The sequence below is a fragment of the Harpia harpyja genome, chromosome 17 (assembly GCF_026419915.1).
Source record: "Harpia harpyja isolate bHarHar1 chromosome 17, bHarHar1 primary haplotype, whole genome shotgun sequence".
NCBI lineage: Eukaryota > Metazoa > Chordata > Aves > Accipitriformes > Accipitridae > Harpia > Harpia harpyja.
Window position 1 is genome coordinate 21,257,209 of NC_068956.1, and position 26,411 is coordinate 21,283,619.

The 26,411-nt window shown below is 41.6% G+C and overlaps 1 protein-coding gene across 1 annotated transcript in view; it reads right to left on the bottom strand.

Annotated features, from left to right (window-relative positions):
* Positions 1-26,411, bottom strand: part of ARHGAP20 (Rho GTPase activating protein 20) — a 63,074-nt gene that overhangs the window by 11,295 nt on the left and 25,368 nt on the right. The window contains exons 3-9 of the mRNA XM_052812770.1: positions 20,940-21,110; positions 15,422-15,571; positions 13,500-13,541; positions 12,457-12,541; positions 9,508-9,585; positions 5,444-5,510; positions 3,327-3,509 (exon numbers count right to left, since the gene is read on the bottom strand). Coding sequence (XP_052668730.1) covers positions 3,327-3,509; positions 5,444-5,510; positions 9,508-9,585; positions 12,457-12,541; positions 13,500-13,541; positions 15,422-15,571; positions 20,940-21,110 — 776 coding nt within the window. The remainder of the gene's footprint in view (positions 1-3,326; positions 3,510-5,443; positions 5,511-9,507; positions 9,586-12,456; positions 12,542-13,499; positions 13,542-15,421; positions 15,572-20,939; positions 21,111-26,411) is intronic.

Genomic DNA, 26,411 nt, shown 5'->3' on the forward strand with positions numbered 1-26,411 from the left:
TAGCGATTTTCATTATATGTCATTCCATTCTAGGAGATCATGCTCCCTTTGGGAATGGGTGGAAGTCTTTTCATTAGAGGCTTACAGGATGAAAAGTTACAGTTTAACTCAAAATGTGAACATATGAATGTGAAAGCCTGATGAAAAATTCTCTTCATAAAAAATAGCAAGGAGGATATACATTTTAAGCAGTCCGAAGCTTCATGAAATATAAGCTTGGCGGTGTCTAAGGCTTTACTTGACATGTCATGTTTTGGGAGAACATGACTAACCTGTAACTTTCAAAATGACATTTTTTTCTTTTAGATGAGCTGGATATTAGCACATGAATATGATTTGCTTCACTTGGAGTTCTATTCACACAACGGCAAATACATATTGGTGTTTTTTCTGGCAACCCTGTAGATCTCAGTGGAAGTAAAAATTAAGAAGAGATGCTATTTTGGAGAACAAGGAAAAGCAGAAGTGAAAAAAAAAAGGGTCTTAAAATTAGGAACTTTTCTTAGTGGCTCACTGTTTGCTCCACTCTTAAAAGCCATGGCTCAAATGGACAATGTGAGCAAGGGGTAATTGTGATGAACTGCAGCTCTCTCCTGGGACAGGAAGGAAATCCTAATCAGTGTTCTTCAACTTATCAGAGCAGAAACTAAGAACTGATGTACAGCAACGAAATGCCATGACACTTACAAAACTAGCATTCACTGAACAACAGGGAAACTCATCCTTTTCATATCCCCTTTTCTAAGGGGGTTGAGAATTCTTAAGGTAAAGAGCAGATGAGAAGGGGAGGATGTACACTTTCTTCTCTTGAACCTGTGTGAAGTTACAACACTAGGAGAAGCCCATCCTCCTCTCAGCCAAGACAGATGCCAATTATTGCTCTGCAGAAGTACTACCATATAAAAACATCAGGGCCTTGCTCTGGTGGATTATTCTAGGCCACAATCAGGAAAAAAGCAATACTTCTTTGGTTGCAGATCTTGCTCAGAGCTCACAGCACCCATCTATTCTGCTAATATTTTACATGCAGGAAATTTCTATTCATAGGTAGTATCCCAGCCATGCAAGTGGCATTTCCTCTTCTTGCAAACTAATCAGAAACTTCTAAATAAAACCTCAGATCTATTTAACAATGTAGCATTCTTTCTGATCAAACCTCTAACTGTCAGTTTTCAAAGACCTCCTTTCTGTATTGAGACCAACTTGTTGAAATTTTGCTTTCTCTTTTGATAGACGATTAAATAATAATTTGGATTACAGACTAGCCACTGACAGCAGTCGGTTCTTTCAAGTTAAACTTTAAGCGAATCAGTATTTACAATACTTTTTAGACATGTGCTCATGAGCATTACTTAATGGCTATGTTTAACCGGTAGGTGACCATTCCTGTTACGTGCTGAAAGGCTGCAGGAGAGGCAACAGAAACACTCCAGTTCTTCCACACAGTAAATTCTTCTGTACTTTTTTTAACCATCCTGCCAGGACAGCTGATGCAACTACACCACCACAGTTGGTGTCCACACAGCTACTTATTTGACATGACAGCCAGTTGTCAGTCATGTCTGCTTGTCAACACCTACAACGCTGCCTAACCATGGTGCATGCTGGTACAACTGGGCAGCTACCCCTTGCTGCCTCCAGAAGGGACAGCATGTCCAGCACAGCGGTATCGGTGCAGGGAAGTGATGGCAGGGAGGATAACACAGCATGTGTGGCAGTGAAATGTGGGGTTACAGACTCCGCTCCCGGTAAATTTGCCCTGTATGTGGTGGTGTGCCTAGTGGTTACCTAACAACAACACAGATTTTGGCTTGCTGATCTGAAGATGAGCCCAAAGCCAGATCATAGCTTTGGCTTGCACACAGGTACCCTTTGCCATTTTCCAAAACTGAAATAGGTAAGAAGGCGTTAGGAAGAGCACAACGACCAGCACTATATGCAAGATAATCTGGTTTGCAAGCAGCCAGACCTATACATCACTTTAAAAGGTTTTGTCTGATAAAGTAGGAAAGGTGAATGGACTAAAAACCTCTTTCTCCCACTTAGCGCAGTCCCTGTGTATGACTTGCAGGCTGCCCCAGGCTTCTGCTGCCCCAAAGCCAGCCTCGCCTCCCCTCCTGGGGCTTGCACAGCACCGCTGACAACACATCTGCATTAGAACTTTACAGGCCTGATTTACATTTCTATTTTCTCTTGCCAGTCAATGTCAGCTGCCAAGCGGGGCCTGTAAACCTAATTACACCCCTTTGCTAGATTGCCTCATTCTTAAAATATGCCATGAAGTAATATATGATACAAATTACTGGGGAGGGGGGTGAAGGCGTGTGAAAAGGAAATTAATTTATACAAAATGCAATCAATTTCTGGAATAATTTGTAATAGACACTGGTATAGCTTCATTATATTTAATTTCTAAAAATGTTACAAATGGATTCTATTCATATATTGTGGGAGATCTTGGCTATTGGGGAGTGCACAGGATAACAGTGTGCATGTTATTTTTATTATTATATGGTCATTAATGGTGAAGTAGGGCAGAGTTCCCAACCGAGCTGAGTATGCCAGTGTGTTAAGCACAATAAAACCACACCATGGGATGCATCCTTCCCCTACAGAGTTTTTAGTCTAAAGCCCCAATCCCGTAAAGATCTCGTTTGTTTTACCCATGAGCAGTGTCATGTGTCATTGTGTCATTGACAACAGAGTGCAAAACAGAGAGCAGGTGCTCATATTTCTGCAGCATCAAAGCCAAAGGCAGAAGAAAATATTAGTCTTCATTTTACTCAGAGAACTGAAATAAAGGAGTTGTATTCGCTCACTTCATCTAGGTACTCAAGTAGATGCCTAGGCTTTGCCACGTGAGAGTCCCAGTGAGGCAGGTGTGTAGTCCTAAGTACCTTGTTGAGATAAAGGATGCTGCCAAATGTTGCATGGGAATTCTGTGCCGAAGTCAAGCCTTGACTCCTGAACCGTAAAACCACTCTGCCTTGCTACAGAGCACAGCAAGGGCTGCAGAGAGAAGCTTGGCTAATAGACTTACAAAAAATTGCAGAGGAGAGATCTTGTCTTTCTTTTGCTGGTTTTAGAGCAACCATTTGACAGGCAGCTTGTCAAAATGTAACTTACAAAGATGACACGCATACAACAGCACACTTAAATCAGGGAGAGCTACATTGCAAAATCCCCCATGCAGCTGGAAGGTACATCTGTGTGCTCCTCTTCGCTTTCCACCACCCTCATATCCCGGCGTGTTTTCTTTCTGTAGCAGAGCCAGGGAGGTAGCTGGGCTCTGGGCAAATGATGCTGGGGCAAGCGGGGCAACGTACCGTTCAGCTGCTGGCACACAGCCAGGCGGCTTGGCTTCAGCACAAACTGGCACTGCAGCTCCTGGGGCAGCTGCTCCGTCAAGAAGGACCCCTGAAGCTGCCTGGGGCAGGCACAGTGCTTTGATCCATGGGGCATAGCGTCACGAATGTGGCTCATTTTAATTCCAAAGGGATATTCATGTCCTGTTCAAAGAGAAATCATAATATTCTGTGTTGGATTGACTGGAGGCTTGCAAAACTCTATCTGCCTTGGAGGAAAAGCAGATTTTGCATACTGGCCTGCAGCACTTTCTCTCTCAGTAATCTCAGAATTGATGCTTTTCTACATATTTACATGGACATAAATCATATACTGGCAGATGCGGAGTTACTGTGTTTGGTATAGTTAAACAGATGTAAAAGTAAAATCAGACCTATTACAGCTGTATCACATAAAAGCCCATGAGAAAAAAATAAAAGTTACTACTTCTGAATTAAATGTTTATTCTTTCTACTGCTTTACTTGTGACACTGAAAGTTTAAGTACTGGTTGCTCATATCGTTCTAGCGAGAAATGAGATTTCGGCAGCAGTCAATTTTTTGCTGAGCATGCAAAACCAAAAAATCCAGTATGAAAGTGATCTTCCGTCCCTCTCCATGGTAAGTGCAACAGCCATCAACTCAGTCAAACGAGACACAATTATGGTTCCTGTCTGAGGCTGAAACAGGAAGGAAACGTTAATCACAGGGCTAATGCAAATGAGCTACACTCGGCATTAACCAGCATCTTCAGGGACTACACAGAGGCTATTCATTTCTGGAGGAGCTTTCAAAAATGCCACCAGAAAGATATTTTTCGGACTTGCCTAAAGACCTGGAGGTTGAAATATATTAAATATGGGCACAATGTTAAGATGTTTTAGTTAACTTGCACTTAGGCTTGAACACTGATAGTGGAAGAGACGTTATTTGAGATTACAGGTAGTGTGAAGCAGAAGCACAGTCTAACTCTGTTTCTGATGTCTACCTGTGATAAAAGCTGGCTTTATCTAATAAACCTTCGCATAAATATCAAGAACAGCATCAGTTTTATATCAGGTTCTTCTTTTCCAAGGATTGTAACTTGAATTTGCAGTGAAAGAGAGTCAGACAATTAGAAAGGCCTTTCCCATTTCTGAATTCTCTGGTTCTATGTTTAAAACCAAATTTTATCTGAAGAAGTTACACATAATAGCCAGAAGGACAAAGTCTGGTATGTTACAGAGACAAACTGGTTTGCACTGTCTATGAGGTGCACAAGTTAGACATTTTATAAATATTAATGTTGTCTGACTCCAGCAAAGCATTTGTAGCTAAGGCCGCTTTAAGAAGGAATGCTAAGATTTACTGGAGTTAGATTTGCAGGAGGAAAACAGAAAATCCACAAATTTTTCTTGTTCTAATCATCTGTGAACTCATATAGCGCAAGTAATGCCAGGCTTCTACAGGGAAAGGTTCTTAATAATGGGAAGGGATTTGTTCTCAGTGAATCATGGGCCAAAATCAAATCACTCCATCCAATCACTTCAGAGCTTTGGGTTGATTCCTGGGGAGGAAAGGTCTCAAAAAGCATTTTAGAAAGTGAATAAGCAATAATTTTCTCCTAATCAGAGGGGACCTGTCAGCCAGTAAGAGAAATACAGGATTGGAAAGGACCTCTTGAATCAGTTAACTTGAGTTGTGGAAGAACAGAACATTTCTCAAAACGCTGCTGACTTTTGCTGAGGAGGGGAGTAAACAATGCTATGGAAGTGTAGGAAGAAATATGGTAAAGTTGGACTGGCTCCAGGAGAGGAGGTGAGTGGAGAGGCTGACTCTGTAGAAAGACTGAGACTCATGCAGCAAAATTGGAGCAGAAATAAATGAACTTTTTTAACCTCTTAGTGACAAGCAGACAATTGCTCTTCAAAACAAAGGATCAGCATCTGAGTAGCTCCCCAAATAGGCAAACCTGCGTGACAGGGAAGTAAGAGAAAAAAAGGGAAAAACAAAACAAAACAAAAGAGGAAACTGCATTTCAGTCTTCTCTGTATTTCTTGCTTCCTTCAGCACTAAAAACTGAGTGAATGTTGAAAAACAAAACCATGTCAAGGACTTACCAATAAGAGGGTAAGGAGCATCTTCTCTTCCTGAAATCACCCACAGCTTGTAGTCTTTTTCAGAGCCCTTTAAAATCAAAATCAAGAATAAGTTTGCCAGCCAATAAGAACAGGTTTGCATTAGGTTTCTCACAATATAAGGATAATCTGCATCTTGCCAGTGGGGTCAAAGGAATCCCCTTTACTTTTGCAGTGCCCAAATTTGCCACCAGCAAAGCTTCCGAATTGTCTCTGTCAGATGCAGTGTGGTTTATGTGACCAGGGTCCAGCTCTGAGCAGTGAGAGGGGCTGGACCCCATCATTTCTGAAGGAAAAGGGGGAGATTGCCCCAGTTCTTCCACTGCTCCTGAAAGCAGAGGGATGGAGGTCAGAGCCTGCCAGGACTCAGGATGGCTTCTGAGGCCAGACCAAGATGTTAGCCATGCCAGCCCCCCCCACCACGTGGCTGAATCGGTCCCCAGCCCGCATGCCTCCCCACTCCCAGGAGGCGGGACATGAGGCAGCCCCCAGCATGAAGGGGACCTCTGGCCCCGGGTGCTGCTTCTGGCCCCCAGCGCCTCTGTGCCCCACTTCTCCCCGCCATCGCTGAGCAGCACCCAGCCCCAAGGAGAGACAGGTCTGATCCCCCAGAGGGATTACAGATAAGCAGCGTGAAGCAGAGACCTGCTGCAGAGTGTGTAGCAGACAGCGGGCCGTTTGTGTGAGCTAAGGTGACCCTTCAGCTCCATCCTGAGTATCAGGGTAATCGCATCCACCAAGCCTGTGTTCTGGCACACAGGCACCCCCAGCCTGACACCCGAGACCCCTGCTCCACCATCTCCCCAGCTCCTCTACATCCCCTGCAAGCAGGAGGAGCTCAGGCTCGCCAGCCAAGAGCATCCCATGCCCTGCGCTGGAGAGCAGGGCAGGAGCACCTTCGCCTGAGACCTGAGCCCAACCTGATGATGCCAAGGTGAGGATGGCACCCAGCGGGCTCCTGGCACTCAGTGCTGCCACAAAAATCTCGTAGGGCTGCTGTCGGCCCTTTTGTGCAGCCCTTTTGTGTGCAAGGGCTTGGGAGTGCTGGATGGTGCTTTAAGAATGCTGAGCCCTCTTTTTAAAATTTACAGTGGAGAGGATAAATTTACATCAAAGGAGACAACTTCCAGAGGACTGGAGAATGTGAACATCTTTGGGAAAAGCTGTGTAAAACTGCTGATTTTAAAGCAAATTCTAAATATCGCCTTGAGCATAAATATACAAGCCAATGTTGCAGTGTAATTGAAGAAGGAGAATAGTACATTATTTCAGATATGACAGTGAGACAACAGAAATAACAAGAATGACATTTAATATAAACCACTCTCAGGACAAAAGCAAGTGGATAAATACACTGTGTGAAAAGTGGTCTATTATACCTTAAATCCCTTTTCAGTGACACTGCTAAATCAGGATAATTAAAATCTAAAAGTTTGCTGGCTATAAAAGGTGATAAATACCTCATGACAGTTTAAATCCTACCTCCTTTTAAACAGATTTGCCTACTATCCTGCATTGTCTGGATCTTCACCCAGTGTCCCCAAAGCTCTTGAGACTCTTTCTACTTTCTGCACGCACTGGGTGTAATGCTGATACACCCAATACAACCTTTGCAGTTTGCTCGCTGACTGACAGAGCTTTCTGGCCCATATTAGCACTGCTGTTAAGTTAGCTAGCAGGGGGCAGAAGGAAAATAAATAGGCTTTGGAGACATCTCTGATGCCTCAGGGCAAGCAGCCAGGAGCAAATAAATACAGCTGAGGAGCACAAGAAAGGGTATTTACTTTTCCTTTTAAATATATATATGAAAGGGTTTGTTGCTGTGAAGGGGAAGCAGAGGAAGGGGAAGAACTAGTAAGCGCAGTTTCAGAAGGCAGACTGCTCATCTCTTGATTGCAAATGTTGTCCTTTATGGGCTTTATGAGGCCATTTGTCAGCATAAATGTGACTGTCCCAGAAAAATCAGGAAGTGAACTTATGGAGCTGGGAAACCCAAGGCCCTTCTTTCTGCCCCACTTGATAATTTGGAACAGATGATCAATGCCATTTTGCACAAACTAGTTGTCATTTTACTAGAGAAACCACAGAGGGAAAAACCCTGATGTGTTAAACCAGAGTGAATTCAGCCAAAGTAATAGCCCCATTAATCACACAACATGTGAAATGTAGTTTTTATAATTGCCATTGAAAAGTCATAGAGCTCCTTTCAAGTGGTTCTCTCTTGACATAAATAAAAAACCTCGAGACGGCGCATAAGGAAAAGCTTCCTCGCAGTCAGAACAATCCTTCGAGGGGGTTGGGTGTTTGATTGATACGCAGGCTACAGCTTAATTTATTTAGCTTTTTTGATTTTATTGCTAATCTTATGATATGATTCTAATGAAAAAGGCCTTATGCTACGAAGATGAGGTGAAAAAATGTAGTATATTACTTGGGCAAATAATTCTGCAGGCAAGATTTTACATCTTTTGGATGGCTTTCATTCTTTTTCCACTTGAAATAAAAATGTAAAGAGGAGGAAACAGTTGGTTGTAATACATACAAAAGAACACAAAGCTGAAACCTAACCAGCTCCTCCGCCTGCTCATCTCAAACAAAATATTCTCTTCCAATACTACCATTTTCCTGTTTTTTCTGTACACAAAATGAGGAACTGCAAATGACACCCATAAAATGGGTAAAAATGAAGCACATCATAATAAGGACTTGCAGTTGCAATATAGCACAGTCTCTTGATTTTTGGTGCAGACTGAGGGAGACAATCTGCAATTAAAATCCTAATTTTAACTCACATCTTATCCTTTTCACCTTCCAGTCCCTCCATCAACTCCAGACCGACCTTAACTGGACAGACTGCTGGATCCTGAGCTCAGGCCAGAGCCCCAGCCCTGGTGTAAATGGGATGACTGAGCCATAACAAGATGGCTAGACAGAAATTGCTGTGCCTGGGAAATACCAAGCTAGCAGAATAAGCCCCTGGATGCATTAAAAGCCTGTATAAATTAGGGATAACGAATGCTAGAGAAGACAAATTCTGAGGTTACTCCAAGTTTTGCTGGGGGTCTCCAGAAGCCCCAGGGAAGCACAAGAGTGGCATTTTGGTGGTCATATTCGACTCTTTACACTCAGAGTTGTGGTAAGGAAAGACTTGTCAGATTCCATGCAACGAGATAAACATATGCATCATGAGTAAGACACTTAAAAAAATCTTGGTACCCAAACAGCAGACTGACAGGCCAGTTAAAAAGCTGTCATCCAGGAGCTTCAATGATCATCAGTGTTGGTTGGAGCCACGTTGTGAAACAATGAGAGAAACAGAATAAGGGAGCCAGAATTCTTGTCCCTGGCACTGATTCATTACTACACCTAAGGCACTACCGTGTCTGGTTTAGAGCAAAGGGAGCCAGCTGAGGCAGTACTTGATCTACTAGGAATTGCTGCATCTACTTGGTGCACTACCCTGCATTATCATAAGTCCTGTAAAAGCCTTTTACCAAAACAGTTTCAGGACATTGCTTAAATTGGGTGCATTCAGATTCTGTGCAATCACTCAGTTATATCTCACATAACACTAAAAGTCCATGGATATTTAGAGTGTCTGATTTGAACACTTGAGAGCAGTGCTTGTACTTGTAATCTCGGGACACAGCTGATCATGCATGTTTGCACATTTTTAAACCAACTAACAAGCAGGTCAGTAGGTTTCCTGTTCACATGAAGTATGCAAAAGGAGCTGTATCAAACTTTCACTTCTTGTGTCAAGATATCTCCTCTCTGGCATCAGCAAAATAGATTTAAAAGCAACTTCAAATGTGATGGATCCCTTACAGGGATGAGAGACTTATTCAAAACTTTTAAGGCACTTGATGATCTCTGGAGGTCTATAGATTAACAAGGCACTTTTGCTTCATTTCAACAACACTGAATTGCTATGATAAAGGATTTAATTAATGTTCATATCCTAAAACTTGGAAACAGTGCAAGAGAAGATTTGATTATTAAAAGTGACTACAAAAAGACTCATTAAAACTGGTGCAAGGACTTACGTTAATTCCCAGTTGTTGCAGGGCCATCAGAATTACATCATTTGCTGTATCAACATTGGTTACACTTAGGGTTTTTGACTGTGAACAGAAAAAAGGAGAAGGGGAAAGTGGCATTAAAAATTTGGATTTGCAAAGAGTATCTGAAGTGCAATAGCTCTGCATAATTCATTGTTGGAAAAACTGAGAGCATCCTGTTAAAATTTTGCTTGATAAGTAAGTTATACTACATAGACAAAGATCCACCTGTCTGAGACCGAGGTTTGATTCCTCTGCTTTGTCACATACTTTCTATATTTGCTCCCTGTTTCCCCAACAGCTCCAACAGAAGGAAGAGTGCCATGATTAGTGGGGATGAGACCTCCACATCAAATTATGTGAAAAGACACAGCCACTAACTGCACTTTAGACACTGCATAAGGGAAGTGTATGATTTGATTAATTTAAAAGCATGCAAGTTTCCTTTGAAAAAATGAAACATTTCAGTGAGTTTTTTCAGTGAAATAAGAGGTTCTTGTATCAATTGTTAATTGTTTCCGTCCTTTTCTACTGAAGATCTCCCTGGTAAGAAAATACTGTATACAGGCTGTTCATCTCTATATCCTTTGCCACATTCTATATAGATTTCTCAAAGCTAGATTTGGCTTAGTACCAGAAGCACTTCCTCGTGGTAATCTTTCATCCAGTTAAAATGCTATGTCTCCAGCACCCTCCAGAATCTGCTGATCGGTAGTATGGAAAAGCATGGATCAGCAGAAACACTGCTTTCTAAATAGCTATGGCGACCAGCATGAAGTGCCAAGCTTTGTGTCAGAGGACGTGCTGCCTTCCACAAGGCAGTCTTTCCAGAGTGAGATTTCAGCACCTGCTGCCTGGCACCAGTATTACTCCTGTACAGCTGGGCAATGCTCTGTACCTCAGCACCATGAGTTGCTCTTATGCAGGACAGTGCATTTCAAACACACCAGGATTAATGACTCCATCCTCAGCCCCGCCGGGATGTGGCAGCACCACTGCCATCACCTTGCAGAAGCAAGAACAAGGGGGGAAAGCATGTCCAGAGTGGTTTTGGCTTGTACCACCAGAGCCATGCTGGCCTCACTTCCAAGGTGACAGGCAGCTCCCACACATCAAGCACAAGTTACTAAGCCCTCTTTAGAGGCAGGCTAGTTTGGCTCCGCTGACAAGACTACACAGCTTTGGATTGCAGCTGGTTCATGGTCAGCCTAAAGCCCTGGCAGAACAAACACATGCCTGCTGCAGCAAACCACCCAGGCATATCCAATGGCCCAAAGAAGGGAAGGTGGCAGAGCTGGGATGTAAATGTTCATTGCCAGTCCCAAGACAGTTTGCTATACCCTGCTACCCTGTGTAGCATACCAATTTTATACTGGCCATAGGATGTTCAGGTGAAACAACCCCTTGACATTTTGCATTTAGAAAAGATCTGAGCTGTACATTTGTGTAAGTCCCTGATGGTAACAAGCTGCCATGGCAATCAAAGGGAAGTAGTGAGAATACTGTATATCTTGCTTCAGGACATGTCTGAATGCTCATACCATAAAAAATTTAACATTTGCCTGAAGCAATGACATCTGGCTCTCAGGAGTAGGTCAGCACATTTGCATAAGTTTTGCTCTTGGCTAGAATATAATAAAATGGTTTGTGCCTTGTGTTCAGTCTTCCCTACCCTCCAAAAATGGAATAATTCTTGGGCATCTCCAGCTGCTGTAGCACAGGGATCACAGTGCCATAAGAACTATTTGCATCACAAAGTTTCCATCTGCTCCTCCTCTGTTTTATTACTGATAATAGCTAGACTACAGTGTGTTGCTTCTAGGACTGTCAGCATCAGGAAACTGTATTTGGCACATGAGCTAATTATAGCTAAGGAGAAAAGACATTTAAAAAAAAACAACAACAAACCCTGGTACAAGAGTGCAACACCTGAGTGCATGTATGATTTATAGACTTTTACACCTGAGCACATCTTGATCTGCATTTGAGCTATATCACAGTTATTGTTGTTGTTTATTAACATTTGCCTTAGCAACCTGGCAATTCTAACTATTATTGTTTACCTTAATAATGATTTTCTGAAAAAAAGGCAGACTCCTTTATGCTTATGTCTATGCAAATACAGAATTCTAAGTGGAGATTCACTGTTGGACAAAGACCTCCAATGAAGTCTAACTTCTGTGAAAATTTCTCGTGTCCTTGCAAATGCTCTTCAGGCTTCTGAGCATGAAATACAAAACTTACAAGCACAGTTAGAAAGAGAAGACAAATGTATAAGAAGCAGAGGAAGAATGGACGGATTATCACTGAATGCTAGGGTATCCCTAGGGAACTGGATACGTACAAGAATTTAGTTTAAATTGGTTAAAAATGACTTAGTAAAAAAGGTGCAAATCATCCTATGGATGACCTTCCTTTACCAATTTACCTTATGCCTATACATTTACCAGCATCAGTTAGTTGATGAAAAACATGCTTGAGGCAAATTCAGAGTGTTCGTATACACAGCTTTACTGACTTACAATCATTATAAACAATAAAACACATTGCAACTTTGCAGAATTGAATGAAGGCAGCTGTGGGTTTAGATCAGTTATACAAGCAAAAAAAGGGTACATTGTACTGGCATTTCTGAAGATGCTTACGCATAAGTTCCGCTAGAGGTGTTTCTTGGGACTTCACACTGTACAGTCTTTAGTTTGCGTGCCAGAACCAGTATTTCTTACCAAGCACACTGTCTTTAAAACAGAACTCATGTATTAAACACAGGAAACAAACATTTCAGGGCTGCATATGCCAAGCCTTTTAAAAAGGCTGGATCCTTAAAGGAGGTTGCAAACCAAAGGAACCCTCCCAATATCCAAAGGATTTACAGGTGACTAGCACTCATAGCTGATGTGGATTTAGACCCCCATTTAGGTCAAAAGCACTTACATATGCACAAGTACCCACATCCTTTGCAATTATCTTCAGAGGAATGCTTTTAGGATAGTCTTTTTCCTTCTCTTCTCTTATTCGACTGCAAAACAAGTACAAAACAAGTAAATTTTTAATATTGTAAACATAAATACAAGACAGAGATTTAAATAGCAATCAAGCAGTAACTGGATAAGAAGCAGATTTTTTGCAGATGTACTGCAGTAGAAAGATCTCTGAGGACAAGAAAGCATCCAGCGGTATCTGGAAGGGATGCTGACTGTGGCTCCCAATAATGCCTGTTGTATTAAAGTTCATTGTACAAATCAGAGTAAGCAGCAGAGAAACTGGATTTAAAAAATCAAGCTAAAACTACCCATCATTGTGATGCCTCAGTCTGCACTACAGGCTCCTACTGGAATCAGTTACACCCCATTGTATGGACCAGTTCAAAGGACTGAACAGAAGAGTGAATTAGAAACCATCCCCAGCAAGGATGATTCAAACAACCCCAGAAACTCTGAAGAATCAGATAAAGACACAAACTTCAGCCAGCAGAACTAGGTGACCAGAAAACAAAACCACCACTAGTAGTTTTCTGTCTATTTACACAAACCCTCCCACCATTCCCTCCAGCTTGGGGTACATTTTGTAAGACCAAAATACAGCCAGCCGTGAGCAGCAGATAGGTTAGAGCAGAGGTTCCTGAGCTGGGCTTGCTTAGATGCCATCACCATGGAAAAAGCCCCAGCTCAACTAGAGCGATGGTGGCAGAGGATCCTACAACTGTGTAGGGAAGGGACCATGTGTGATAGGAATCGCTCCAGTTTTGTGCTGAGCCATGTTCAGACACGTGGAAGCGTTTCCCTCCTTGCGTAGTGATCGTTGCATGAATGGCACATACCATCTTCTGCAGGGAGAAGACATGAGATCATTTTTTTCTTAATATCACTTTGAAAGAGCTTATCTATCATGATGGCATAGGTACCACAGCTTGGGAATCACTGGTCTAGATGACGGGCACTCTTTTCAGTGTCTTCAAAGACTGTGTAATAAAGTACCTTTGCAAAAAAGAGAGCCATGTTTCCTTTTGTTCTGCAGACCTGCAAGAATTAGAGAAAAACAGGGACAAATCAGCCATCATTCTAATACCAAAATAGCCCATATACAAACCACAGTGGAACAGACTGACTCTTGGTTGCAATTTCCATAAATACCTACAAAAACTAAAAGGTTTTTCAAAATTTGAATGAAAAATCTATTTCCCTGTAAAATAAATGGAAAAGCCTGCCACGGGGATCCTTAGGCCCAGTTACCAGTTTTTATCACAGAAGTTAAAGCTTTACCAGTGAATTCAGTAGGCAATGGTTTGAGTTCTTAAACTAATGTCCAAATAGGAGGGCACTTTAAAATAAGGGCTTAATTCAAAAGTTTAAAGGTATCTCCTCAGGTACATAGACTTCTTTCCACTTTCACTGTTCTAATTCTCTTCTTATTTATTACTTGGTTTATCACCACATCACAAAGTACACATAAGCCACAATGAAAAAAGGTCCCATTGTACTTAGTAGGGTTTAACTTCGGACATTTTAAGGCTTATCTCATTTATCTTTATCTCATTTATACAATTTCAAGGATACAAAACTGTCCAGTTAAATGTAGCTAATAATAGGATAGTGCAAGGAATCTAACCTAATTTTGCTTCAAATTTCTTGATTTAAATCCTATCCCAGATGGGAGTAACTGCTATTCCCACTGCTGCTTCTGCAGATCAAGTTCTTCAAATTTTCAAAGCAGGCATTTAGGGAACTACAAGCCTACTGAATGATGCTGTGAGGGTAATGCACTTTATATACATTAAAAACGTGATTCTGCTTTGACTGCTTCAATTCTGTCGGATATGCACCTACAGACTCATGCATGGCATTTTAGATTTTTCTGTGTACCTCCAGACATAAAATAATTTCACTTCCATAAAATCTGACTCTGTTTTTATTGAAGCTATTGCTTTCATATCCAACTACTTTCTGATAGCTATAAAGGATCATGTACTGTCTCTAGATCAAAGCTCATGTTTGTTGGCAAGAGTTCAATTGAAAATCAATAGAAAATTTCAGCTTTGCTTCAGGACTATTAAGTGAAAAAAACAAACAGCACAACCAGCTCAATAGAGAGCAGTTTGTGCACAGCATTCTCTTTGGATATGGACAATGTGACATACAAATTCAGCTGCATGCGTCAGCTTTTGCTCTCTGTTGGTAAAGAGGAAAATGTATTTTTCAAGACCCAGCCAAATTACTGTGGCTAAGCAGCTGGGATTTCAGGGGGATGGTGCCCTCCCTTATCCAAAGTGACGACAGAGCCCTCCCGCTGAGACTAAAATTAGTCTAATCACTGAAATTACCTCTACAGCCCTTATGTGTTCTACAGTCAATGCTGCAAAGACAGACCAAAAATCTTTCTCTCTATTAAAATTCAGAGATTCTGCTTTAAGAGGAATTTTGACATTTTCTCTGGCACAATTAAACTAAAAAGAGAAATAGGACAAGGTCAGTATTTCACTGTATGTTTCCTGCTACTTCCAATCCAAGCTCTTCTGTTTAAAAGTGTCCTACAAGAGTCTCTTTGATCCTTTCATTAGCTTGGCTGTTTACTATTTGTAGTTCATCTCATTAATTAGCCAAGATGTTTGTCAAGTTATACTGAAAAAAAAAGAATTTCCACTGAGCAAGTCTGCAACACAGACAGTGCTTTGCCAAATCATTTATTTTCTCAAATTCTTAAGTGATAAGCGAGTATCACTGCCACATTTGCAGAGAGACAGAAGGGTGACTTGCTCACAGCAAAAGGCATCGGTTTAAGAATCAGTAAGTACATGCTTCTCACATTCACTAGTGCTGAAATGAATCCGTGACAGTCTCGTTACCTGTCAGCCTAAAAACATTTAAGTAACTTAGTAAATAAAACATACCTCAGTTCTTACCTGAAATTTGCCACACAGTTTGTGGTGGGCCAGCCCAAAACAAAGGACCTCTCTGGGTCTGTGCTGCCTTCACAGACTTCTTCTGTACAAAATGCTGTCCACATCTCACAGAGACGTGCTTGGCACTTCAGTTTGAAATGAGAGTGCGACCTGCCGGCAGAAATTCACAGGTATGTCACACACATGAAAACAGAGCAAGGCAGGTTAAACAACTCAGAGTTTCTTCTTCCTTCAGGCACATGTGAAGCTTGCATTGGAGCTGATGGAAGAAGCACTTCTGCTTTAGTTAAAGAAAACAATGTTTTACTTGGGTTGCATATAAAAATATATCAATTTCTAATCTAAATGGGATCAACAGATATCTTATATGTGGGATAAATAGGTTGCTTGTGGCATCCCTGGACATCCCCCTTCTTCAGGGAAAACTGCCCATGTCTAGAGCTCCCCTCCAAATCTCACCATGAGGCAAAGATTGCCACTTGTGTTGGACTCTCCTTTCAGTGACTTTAGGGCCATTGAGGAGTTAACAGTATAGTTGGATTGCTTAGCCACAGAGTCAACAACTATGGTGAGTTTAAGTAGTGACAACTAGGCCAGAGCAAATGAAGCAATCCTGAAGAAAGAACAAGCAGAAAACTGCCATTTGTGTTAATTACAGCACAGGTCACATACAGCCTCCACGAAGTAGCTGCACGGTAGCTTTAGGCCCACACCACTTGGAAAATGAGCCAGGATTTTGTGCATTCTGAAAATATCTACTCATCTACAAGGAAGATACATAATTTCCCCAATTTTTTTAAAATTTGGCCCTTCCTGTATTTTATCCTACTGAACATTAGAGTACAGTAAAGGTCAAATTTACAGAATTTCATGTTTTAATTTCAACTCTTTTCTTCCACTTAATTTCTCATAATAAGTCTCCTTCGTTTGTAGGATCAGTGGGCACCAGCGCAATGTAAGAAACAAGTAAAATCTCACAAAGTCAGTCCAGCTCTGTAGCAATGCAACAGCCACTCATTTCAAGCCTTGCAGACTGAATTACCTGAGCTATGGTTCTCCTGGGCCAGCAGGGAAAGGCTAGAGGAAAAGCGTTCCCCCCGAAAATGTTTTTCCCTTCTAATCCAAGGACTGCAAGCAAGAGCATGTCAGCTCATCACTGTGTTGCAAATGTGGATGGGGACAGTGCCAGGCATCATGGTGATTAGTGCTCTATAAATAAATATGCCAGGTAAGGAGTTTCTTAGAGCTTTGATACACATGGACTACCTTCTCTGAGATTAGTCTCATTTACTAGGTATTTGATTTAGGACAGACTGAACTAATACAGTCTGAAACATGAAAGTACTTGAACCTTGTGGCTTTAAAGAGGACACAGATGAACTTGAAGTACCCTGACTCATCTGAGGTTTCCAGCTGACATTGTGCTAACAGGTGTAATGGGGTAGTGCACCACTAATAACCCAGCAGTGTTTACAGTGGTGGGCCAGAAAGGACCATCAGTGCATATCACACCTGGCAAAAAGGTGCACTTCAATTAGATTGCCATAAAATACTGTAAAATACCATCTCAAGTTCATGTATTTTTTAAACTAAAAGCTAAACACTATGGCCAGCTAAACTAAGCTGTTTACTGGTGTTTACTGGTCAGCTGTGCATTTCACCTCTCTACTCTATCACGTTTTGCTACCCCATCAAAAGTAGAGAACATTTCAACATGCTCGTCAACAAATCAGTTTGTGATGCAACAAGTAAGATCTGTCAAGAATACAGAAATAACTGTAACTGACTGACCACAGAATGAACTGTGAAAATGCAGATTTACAAAAAAATACAGCTGTGAATTCTAATGCAGATGTTAATAAATGGATGCCTGGTCTGACTCCACTGAATCAATCTGTTGACCTTCCGTTTCTCCTCAATCTCCCTTTCCCATTACCCAGTACAGTGAACTCTCTACATGCTGTTTCACTTTTTTAACATTTGCAGTTCATAAAGCCAGACCCCTACAGTGCCAGTAGCGGGTGTCAGCAGGGTGTTGGCAGAAGCACAAAGTTGTTCTCCAATCATGCTTGATGTATATTCTTACCCCGTTTGCCATGCCTAGTCACAGCTCTCAGCTATTATCAGTATTCAAGTGGCCTGGTTTCCAGACGCACTGAAACAGTAGCCTCCATTAACATCTAAAGAGCCTGAAGTATAATTTTATCTCTACCTGCCATGTCCTTTATGCAATCCATGGGTTCTCAGCATTTGTGAAATGTGGGTCTTCCATTTAAGTGCCAAAGCGTTAGCTCTAGAAATGAATGTATCATCACTGACTAACGAAGCAGCATGACTGAACATTTGAAAAATGGGAAGAGTAACAATCTAACGAAGATTTTATTTTTTTTTAAGGAAGTAAGTCTCCTTGCAAGTGTTACACTGTAAATATCAGGCAGATCCAGAGTCCACTGAAATCAACAGAAAAATCATGAACATCAATGGTGTAGGTATTGACACACCCCAAACTGTGTCACCTCTGCAGACTAAACTCAGTTCCTTTTGCTTTCTGTAAGTGGCAATTGGATACCTTGCGGCTGTTAACAGATGGAAGATTAACTTCTCACTAGATTTGCTAATCTCCTTAATAGGACCCTCTGACAAAAGCATTAATGGATCTACCGTGAGATTGCTACTGTAATTCCATGTCTGCACTCAACCATTAATTTCTATGTCCAGCCACCTTGGGAAAATAACCTTAAAATGCATGTACGTATTACAAAGGAGAAAGAGGAAGACATTTCTCTGTGCCTCCCACACAAAAACTTATGTGAGAAGCCTTGATCACTGAACTGACAGATCCTTGAAATATTTCCTGTGCTAAATAAAACCACACACTCTCTGTAAGAAATCTAATCAATATATAGAAAACAGTGTAACATTTTACATACTTAACATTCATTTAGTGAGAAAAACTCTTTCAATTAATTAATGTATGACTTAATCCTCACATGCAGGCAGTAAAGGACAGGGCAGCAGAGAGAGAAGCACAGCATGTGAGTATTCTTCTTATTTTTTATAAGCTGGGCTAATGCATGATTTGAAAAGATAACAGTCTACATTTCAAAAATGATTAGAAAGTAGCAGAAAACGAACCCACAGGCACCTTGTCCAAAGTCATACACGGACTGGTTGTGGAGAGGACTTAACCCCCCAAATTTCCATGGGAGCAATGCCAATTCGCTGCCTTTAAGCATGAGCTCAGTGCTGTACAGGAGTTTACTCAAAAAGTTCAGAGGCCACAAGATACTTGTTGCCCTCTTTAGGAAAAATTTGTACCCGTTTGCTGATCATACAAAGTCTAATTATACATGAGCATCCTTTGTACCATGACTGGCTACCCACAGCTGAGCTGACACCAGTACAGCGCTAAGCTGTACCTAAGATATCTTAGGTGTTCACATGCCCCAAGCTGAAAAACTACTTAACACAAAAGAGTATTACAAATTTTTAGCACCTTCACAAGGAATAATTCTGAAGTTAAATCAGATTCAACTGTATCATTAATTCTGTCCTGGTGACCTGCTGCCTTGACTGTGCATCAGCTATTAAAAAGTCAGTAACAGTCAATAGTCACAGCCACATAGCAATACACACCACTCAGGTTTTCCCTCTAGGAATCAGAGATGGTATTTTAGCATGAGATAGCTTTAAAAATGCTGATTTTTAAGTAGTATTCATTAGTGACAGCTCTGATGCTTTAATTGCTGACAGGGCAGCTGTAGAGAGAACATCCAATTAGTTCTTTAAAATAAATCAAGTAGTATCACTCAAAATACTGTTTTTACCATTTCTAGCATAGACTTGCCCCCCTCCCTGTTTTTCACATGCAGAAGCACTATTTGTTCTCTTCCACCTTCTTCAAACATTGCAGACTCTTCACCACATTAAATCAAATGCTGTAAGAGATGTTATTACTCCCTGGGGACCAGATTTTGGAGTGGTTACACTGAGTAGTGCTTTCCTATGCAAATAGTCCCATTGGGACCCAGCCAAACCTGCAGTAATATGCAGCTCAGTCTCGGATTGTAACATTGCTTCTGCTCAGCACGCTGAGCAGGGAAGGAGGGATTCATCTCTCCTGAATTTAGTCTTCTACACTGTAGGAGATAAGCTAGTGGACTATGCCCACTGAATAGCCAGTGGACAGAGTGAGAGACCCCCAAGAGCATGACTCCCCTCATCCACCGTCGACAGTCTTTCAGGGCCAGGTGAGTTCGCTGCAGGAAGGTGCTGGTTTTCCCTCAGTGACTATAAGAGGACCCTAGAAGACTAGGTAAGTTGCAAATATTTAACATTTTAAAGCTTAAAGTAGGTGAGGTGAATGCCACCCTAAACATGACACAAACATAAATAAATACAGTAACAATGCTATTACTGCTACTGCTGGTAGAATAGCAGGATTTCCCCTAAATATCCTGATGTTCACCAACCACTTGTAGTGGAATATGTTTTGGGTAAAATGCCCTCTGTGTTGTCACACCACATCAAATGAGAGAGTTCAGCTGGGGGGGTTATGTTTACCACGTGTGATTCAAACGGACACAGCTCAGATTTCTACAGAAAACACAGATTTATTCTGGCTTTTCCCAGAAGCATCTGAAACAACTGCTTAAGTGAAAAGACACATTGCAAAAGCCCAGGATTCACATCAAGATTACCCACCCTGTGAAACCACAAACACAGTGCCTAACAGAGAATGAAGCTGCATCAGGATTTTTTATTATTATTTCCCCATAACCCAAAACAACAAGTGAAAGCAACCTCTAAAATTGCCTTAAACCACAAATGCTGCATGAAGCTGGCATGCTAGACATAGCTTGTAAATCTGATTTAATTGTGAATGGTAGAGTGAATAATCAGATCTCAGCAGCAAGCCTGATTACACATGAACACTACCCAGACTGCTCAGCATCACCTCCCTTCCCCTTCCCCTTCCTCACGCTCCTCCTGGCACAGCACAACCTACAGAGATGGACACTGCAATGCCACCTGCAATCTCTATTTTTATACAGCTCCTCATCACTGTTGTGTATCAAAGCAGCTTCCAGGTAAGCGTTAAGACCTCAAACCCCTCTGCGACACAGCCACCAGTGTTACACACACCCCACAGGACCGAAGATGACCTGTCTAAAACACAACAGTCAGTTGAAAGCAGCGCAACGGATGCAGTCGAGCACCGATGAGTCTTTTCTATGACACTGCGCTCCCCAAGCAGGGAAGATAATACAACACAAGTGATATATTCAAGAACATCTGATGCTTCTTTAAAATGTTGCGTCCTGGAATTCCTCTATGGCTATGGGGTTTCCAAAGGTGCCTGGAGAGGTCAGGCACCTAACATCCACTGACCAAATAAAAAGCTTCCTTATGATTTAGGGAAGATTTACTACTAAAAAAGCATTATGGAAATCTGTGCTATGCTCCACTGAGAAAAAGGGCTGCTCTGTAGGAGCAGTGCCTGAGGTGCCATACTCACTTGGACTTGGCAACAACCAGAAGGTCTGTGAAGAGGAAAAGGTGTCGCTCCTGGGTTTGCAGACCTGTCTTCAGCTGCACGTGGCCATCCAGGATGAACGTTCGGTTGTGGCACATGAAAGACTGCACAAGGGGACATGCCTCTGGGCTGATGGGGGAGAAGCAGCCTTCCCTGCAAAAGGAAATAAAGGGATTAAAGGCAAGCAAATCAGCCGATTGCCTGTGAGTGAGAACCAGGCAGTGACTTCCCATACCTGCTGCCAAAAGGCAATTTATTTGACCACATTTCAGTGAAAGGTGAGAGGGACAATGAAGATAATTCAGCAGTCTGATTCTGACACAAAATCTGTTAGGGACTGTCCTCGCTGAGTATTTTACAGCCCAAGCACAGGGCTAGCATTTAACAAATTACAATAATTTAAATATAACCCTCTCCATTTTGTTTATTTGTATTTGTCTCCCTTTGTATTGAAGTCTTAGAGAAAATACTGCACTTTCTGTAGGCTCTCCATAAAGAGAGAGGAGACATATGCATGATGAATGGATAACTGCACACCCACCTTGGTCAGAAGAGGACTCGTATTCAGGGTTAAAAGCTATGTATAGAAATTATTCAGAACCAAGGACAAACATAAGGTGCAACTGAACCTTGCTAGAGAGAGACCATGTACTAGATGCAACATGGGAAGAGGCTGCTCAGCCTCTCTCTCTCCTAGCACATGACCCACAAGCATTGAAGTAAGCTCCTGTTGCAGGGTTTGGTTGTGTGACTGGACCACAGCTATGCTCTTCTGTGGCTGTGGTATGTAGGGGCTGCTGGATAATACAAACCCAGGTCTACAGGGGAAAGATCAGGCTCCCTCCTGGAAGACACTGATCTTTTCTAAGGATGTATCAGGTAGGTTGCAGTCCAAGGTTACTGATGGTGGAGACATGATTCCCTCAACCCCTCCTGATGTAACTGTTCTACATAAAGCAGTTGAATAGTTATTGAGGCAGAAACTAGAGTTTCTCTAACACAATGGTCAGCTAACTCACCCAGACAGGATATCCCTAGTTTCTGAACCCTGCCCTAACAAATGTCTATTTATATGGAGCCAAACTGAATGAATGCGAGGGTCTGAGGGGAGGACACTCCTCCTCTAGGGCTCTCTAGAAGTTGGTTGCAAGTCAGGCTCTCCCTTGGAAAGCCAGAGACATGGCTTCAAATTCTCCCAGGCAGGTAAGAGAACTGAACCTGGGTCTCCTACACCCTTGTGTACCTTAAATAATGAATTTCTGGATTAAAGCCAGGACCCATTAGTATCTTTGCTCATGATTTTTAAATGCAACTTTTCAATTATTTGCTTTCCCTAGAGGTGCCTCCAGATGAACCATTTCCCTTTGGTTGAATGAATCGGTTCAATTTTTATTCAAATGTATTTACTTATTTTTTCATGTTAAAAAAAGAAAAGCTAACACTTGGCAGGATCAGCTTGGCAAGGAGAGGCTGAAGTGAGCAGCTTTGCAATTATAGTTTATTCCTGGTACCACTGGAATGGATGACAAACACCTAGCAACTTTGCTGGGAGAAGAAATGGACCTTATACAGTGGAAGTCACAAAACAAATGGGAGAGATATGAAAGAAAACAAGAGTGGGCAGAGAAAACCTTCAAAGAAGGTCATAAACCTCCTTGTACCTCTCTTAGAGCCCAGATGATTCCTGACACTTCTCTCCTTGATGCCTGTGGCTAGATTATTCAGGAAATTATTTAGGAAATCCTGACAGCTGGGAGAGAAAGGATAAGCTCTGAGATTGGCCTACATTAGCAGGACACACTTTCACTGATCTGTAAGGAGCTGGTGAGGATCTCTACCTGCTGGGGAGAGCCTTGTTTGGCCTTGGATTCTCCTTTCTGGCTGGGAGCCTGAGTTTTTGAAAGAATTCCTCAACTTAATTTGTCTTAAACTGTGTCTTAATCTTGTCTTTCATTACCTACCTCTTTAGGGAAGAGAGAAAGAAGGGGAATGACTTTCAGAATTAATAATGCAAACCTATGTTATTTGATCATTCCTAAGCAGAAAGGGTGTCCAGGAGTGTGGAGGTTAAAGCAGGGAGAGGAGTTTTGGTCCAATACAACAGTGATACGTGCTGTGTGGCCAGCAACAGGAGTCAGGGGAACAGCAAGCATCTCTCCTACCCTGCCACTTCTGTGGGACTGGGAATTCACCAATTCACCAGTTCATCAGTGACTGATAGGTTACTGGGACTTAATTTCACAAACTATGCAGCAGCACTTGGCACAGAAACTTAAGCAGAAATCAGGAATGACAATGAGTCCACCTGCATGAAAGCCATGCATGGCCTTTACCTCAAAGGTTAAGTCAGGGAAATACTTACTCATATTTGAACGCATGTCGTGGTTTAACCCCAGCCAGCAACTAAACACCACGCAGCTGCTCACTCACTCCCCCCCACCCAGTGGGATGGGGGAGAAAATCGGGAAAAGAAGCAAAACCCGTGGGTTGAGATAAGAACAGTTTAATAGAACAGAAAAGAAGAAACTAATAATGCTAATGATAACACTAATAAAATGACAACAGCAATAATGAAAGGATTGGAATGTACAAATGATGCGCAGTGCAATTGCTCACCACCCGCCGACCGACACCCAGCCAGTCCCCGAGCGGCGAATCCCTGCCCCCCACTTCCCCGTTCCTATACTGGATGGGACGTCCCATGGTATGGAATACACCGGTGGCCAGTTTGGGTCAGGTGCCCTGGCTGTGTCCTGTGCCAACTTCTTGTGCCCCTCCAGCTTTCTCACTGGCTGGGCATGAGAAGCTGAAAAATCCTTGACTTTAGTCTAAACACTACTGAGCGACAACTGAAAACATCAGTGTTATCAACATTCTTCACATACTGAACTCAAAACATAGCACTGTACCAGCTACTAGGAAGACAGTCAACTCTATCCCAGCTGAAACCAGGACAACGCAGTAACAACAACAGTTAGAAAAAACCCTTTCATGTTACACTGCTGTACCCAAATCAGCAGAAACATTCATAAAATCATGAATTTATGATTTCCTATCATAAATTCAAAAGCCCCTACTGATGTTCTTGTAGGGTCAGGCTCTTATGTCTCCATACAGACAACTCTATTTGATTATTCCTGTTTGTACATTTTCTACATCCTGATTTGTAAGCCCAGGAACCTCCCAAATTAAACTAAACAAAATCTTTGTCACATAGGTAAGCAAATGAAGGTGTAGTAGGTTTATTAATGCCAGCAGGGTCAAGCAAATTGAACTTGGGTTTAGAACAAGAAAATGCAACAACATAAATTAGTTATTTTAATGAAATCTGCCTTTTGACCAAGCATATAATCTCAACTTTAATAAGCACTCTCACATACTTTAATAGAGTTTACCTGATAAGCCTTGTAAAATAAAAAAAGTGAAAGCCTTATTAAAAAAAAGTGAAAACATTTACTTCCTTTGAAACAAAGCAGAAAGAATCAAAGCCATTAATTCATCCAGAACCTTCTAAAGCCCCAGGACGAAGGAACATGGAGGAAATTCACCAGCAGTGACAAAAATGTCTTTTGGAAAGCAAGCTTTTGATCCTCTCAATTAATGTTGCATTGTTACAAGACATGAATGAAACCCAAGTTTTGTTACATTGAAGAAAATGCAGATCAGCAATACCCTGAGGCATAGGGATTTATATAAGAGAGGTATTTTTGGAGTTCAGCTTTTAATGGCTCGATGATTTTTCTGGCCAGTAAATGGGTCTAATTTTGAAAAAGTGCTAAGCACTCAAATACTGATTCTTTGAAAATTCCTTTTAATAGAATTATGCAAAACTCAGTACTTAAGTCAATGGGATTTCTGATATAATTTTAAAAGTCAGTGATGTAGGGCCTTCTCGGCCTTCTCTGTGTTCCCATAAAATTAATTCTATGATTAACACATGTAAAAAAAACCCATAAAGTAATATCTTTCCAGTTTGGCACGAAAAAAAAGCCATCATCCAGGTTTGTTAAGAAGGAACCGTGAACCGATTCCCAAAAGATGGGGATATCCTGAAGAGTCAGCAATCAGCCATATTTCACTTCATGTAGAAGCAAGGCTGATACTGATGTTTAGATGGTATTGCCACGGTAACGCTCTAGTCTCAAGTGGACATTTCCTCCTAAAAGTACTATTTTGGGGGTCTGAAATTCCCATGCGTGGTTTTAACCAAGCTGTAAATTCTGTAATTTGAGGATATCAACAGATACATTCTTGAGTTATTCAGGAAAAGACTAAAATCACTGTACTGGCTGAAATTAGTAGAAAGATAATTGAAGATTTTTCCCCTGGCATTTCCAGAACCTCAATTTTTACAATTTTTCAAATTAATCAAAATAGGCATTTTGTGCCTATTCAAAAGACACAATGAATTAAAATAACTCTTCAATTTTGTAGGTGTAATATATGAAGTTGAAATCCAAAGTAGTCAGCCAAACACTGAAAAATACATCCCCGTTGCATTTAGTGTGAAAGCAAACACATCACTGCTCACTTCATCAATCCTGTATTTACCAGAAACAACAAAAGCACAAAAAATACTTCTTCTTCCCCCTGCAGAGCTTCCTTAGGGTTTCTCAGTAAAACTGATACCTGAATGGCATGACCCCCAAAATGTTTATTCTTGGTGTAATGGAGATGTCAGGTTTATTCTCTATTTGTAGTGAAAACAATGAAAGAAATTATACTTTCCAAAGGAGAGTTTAGCAGCCCATGTTAAGTGGTGACTAAATCCATGATCCAAATGTCATTTATGCCAATGGGAAGCTTTCCCTTGATTTCAGTTGGTGATGACTTCAGCCTATCTATGATTTAGATTAAGCTATAAAGTACCTCAGGAGAACAATCTGTTCCAAGGTACCTAAGCTGGAATGAGCTATTGCAGGTATCTCAGCTAAATGACATCCCTCTCACAGCGTGCTCATGCTCCATTCTAAACCTCACTCCATTGTTTTGGTTATTGTTCCCTGCCAGAAATTCTCTCCGCTGGTGGTATCTCGGCAGCCACAGAAGTTGATTTTCTCTTATGATGCAGCACCAATGCTCTCTGCATGACTGATACCTATTGTAATAAAATATCACTTTGCTCTTTAACCTCTGAAGTCCTTCACAAGAGATAGGTAAGAAATGCACCTTTTCATTAGCAGAGCAGTAAAATGGCAGCTATTCAAAAGGCTGAAATCTGAGTCAGCCTAGACACGTGAGAGGCTGCGCTTGGTCTGTCAAACAAACATACATACATAACAGCTTTCCAAATTCCTCTCACAGTGAACAACTTAGCCTATACTCATTTCATGCACAGGTACCATAAGCGAAAATACCGCGTACTTGTGCCAGTGCTGAAGCCCAGGTAAGGACCAGAAGCTCTTACTAGTTTTGTGCCTACACACGTAGAACTTGCAGCTTGCGGCATAAACC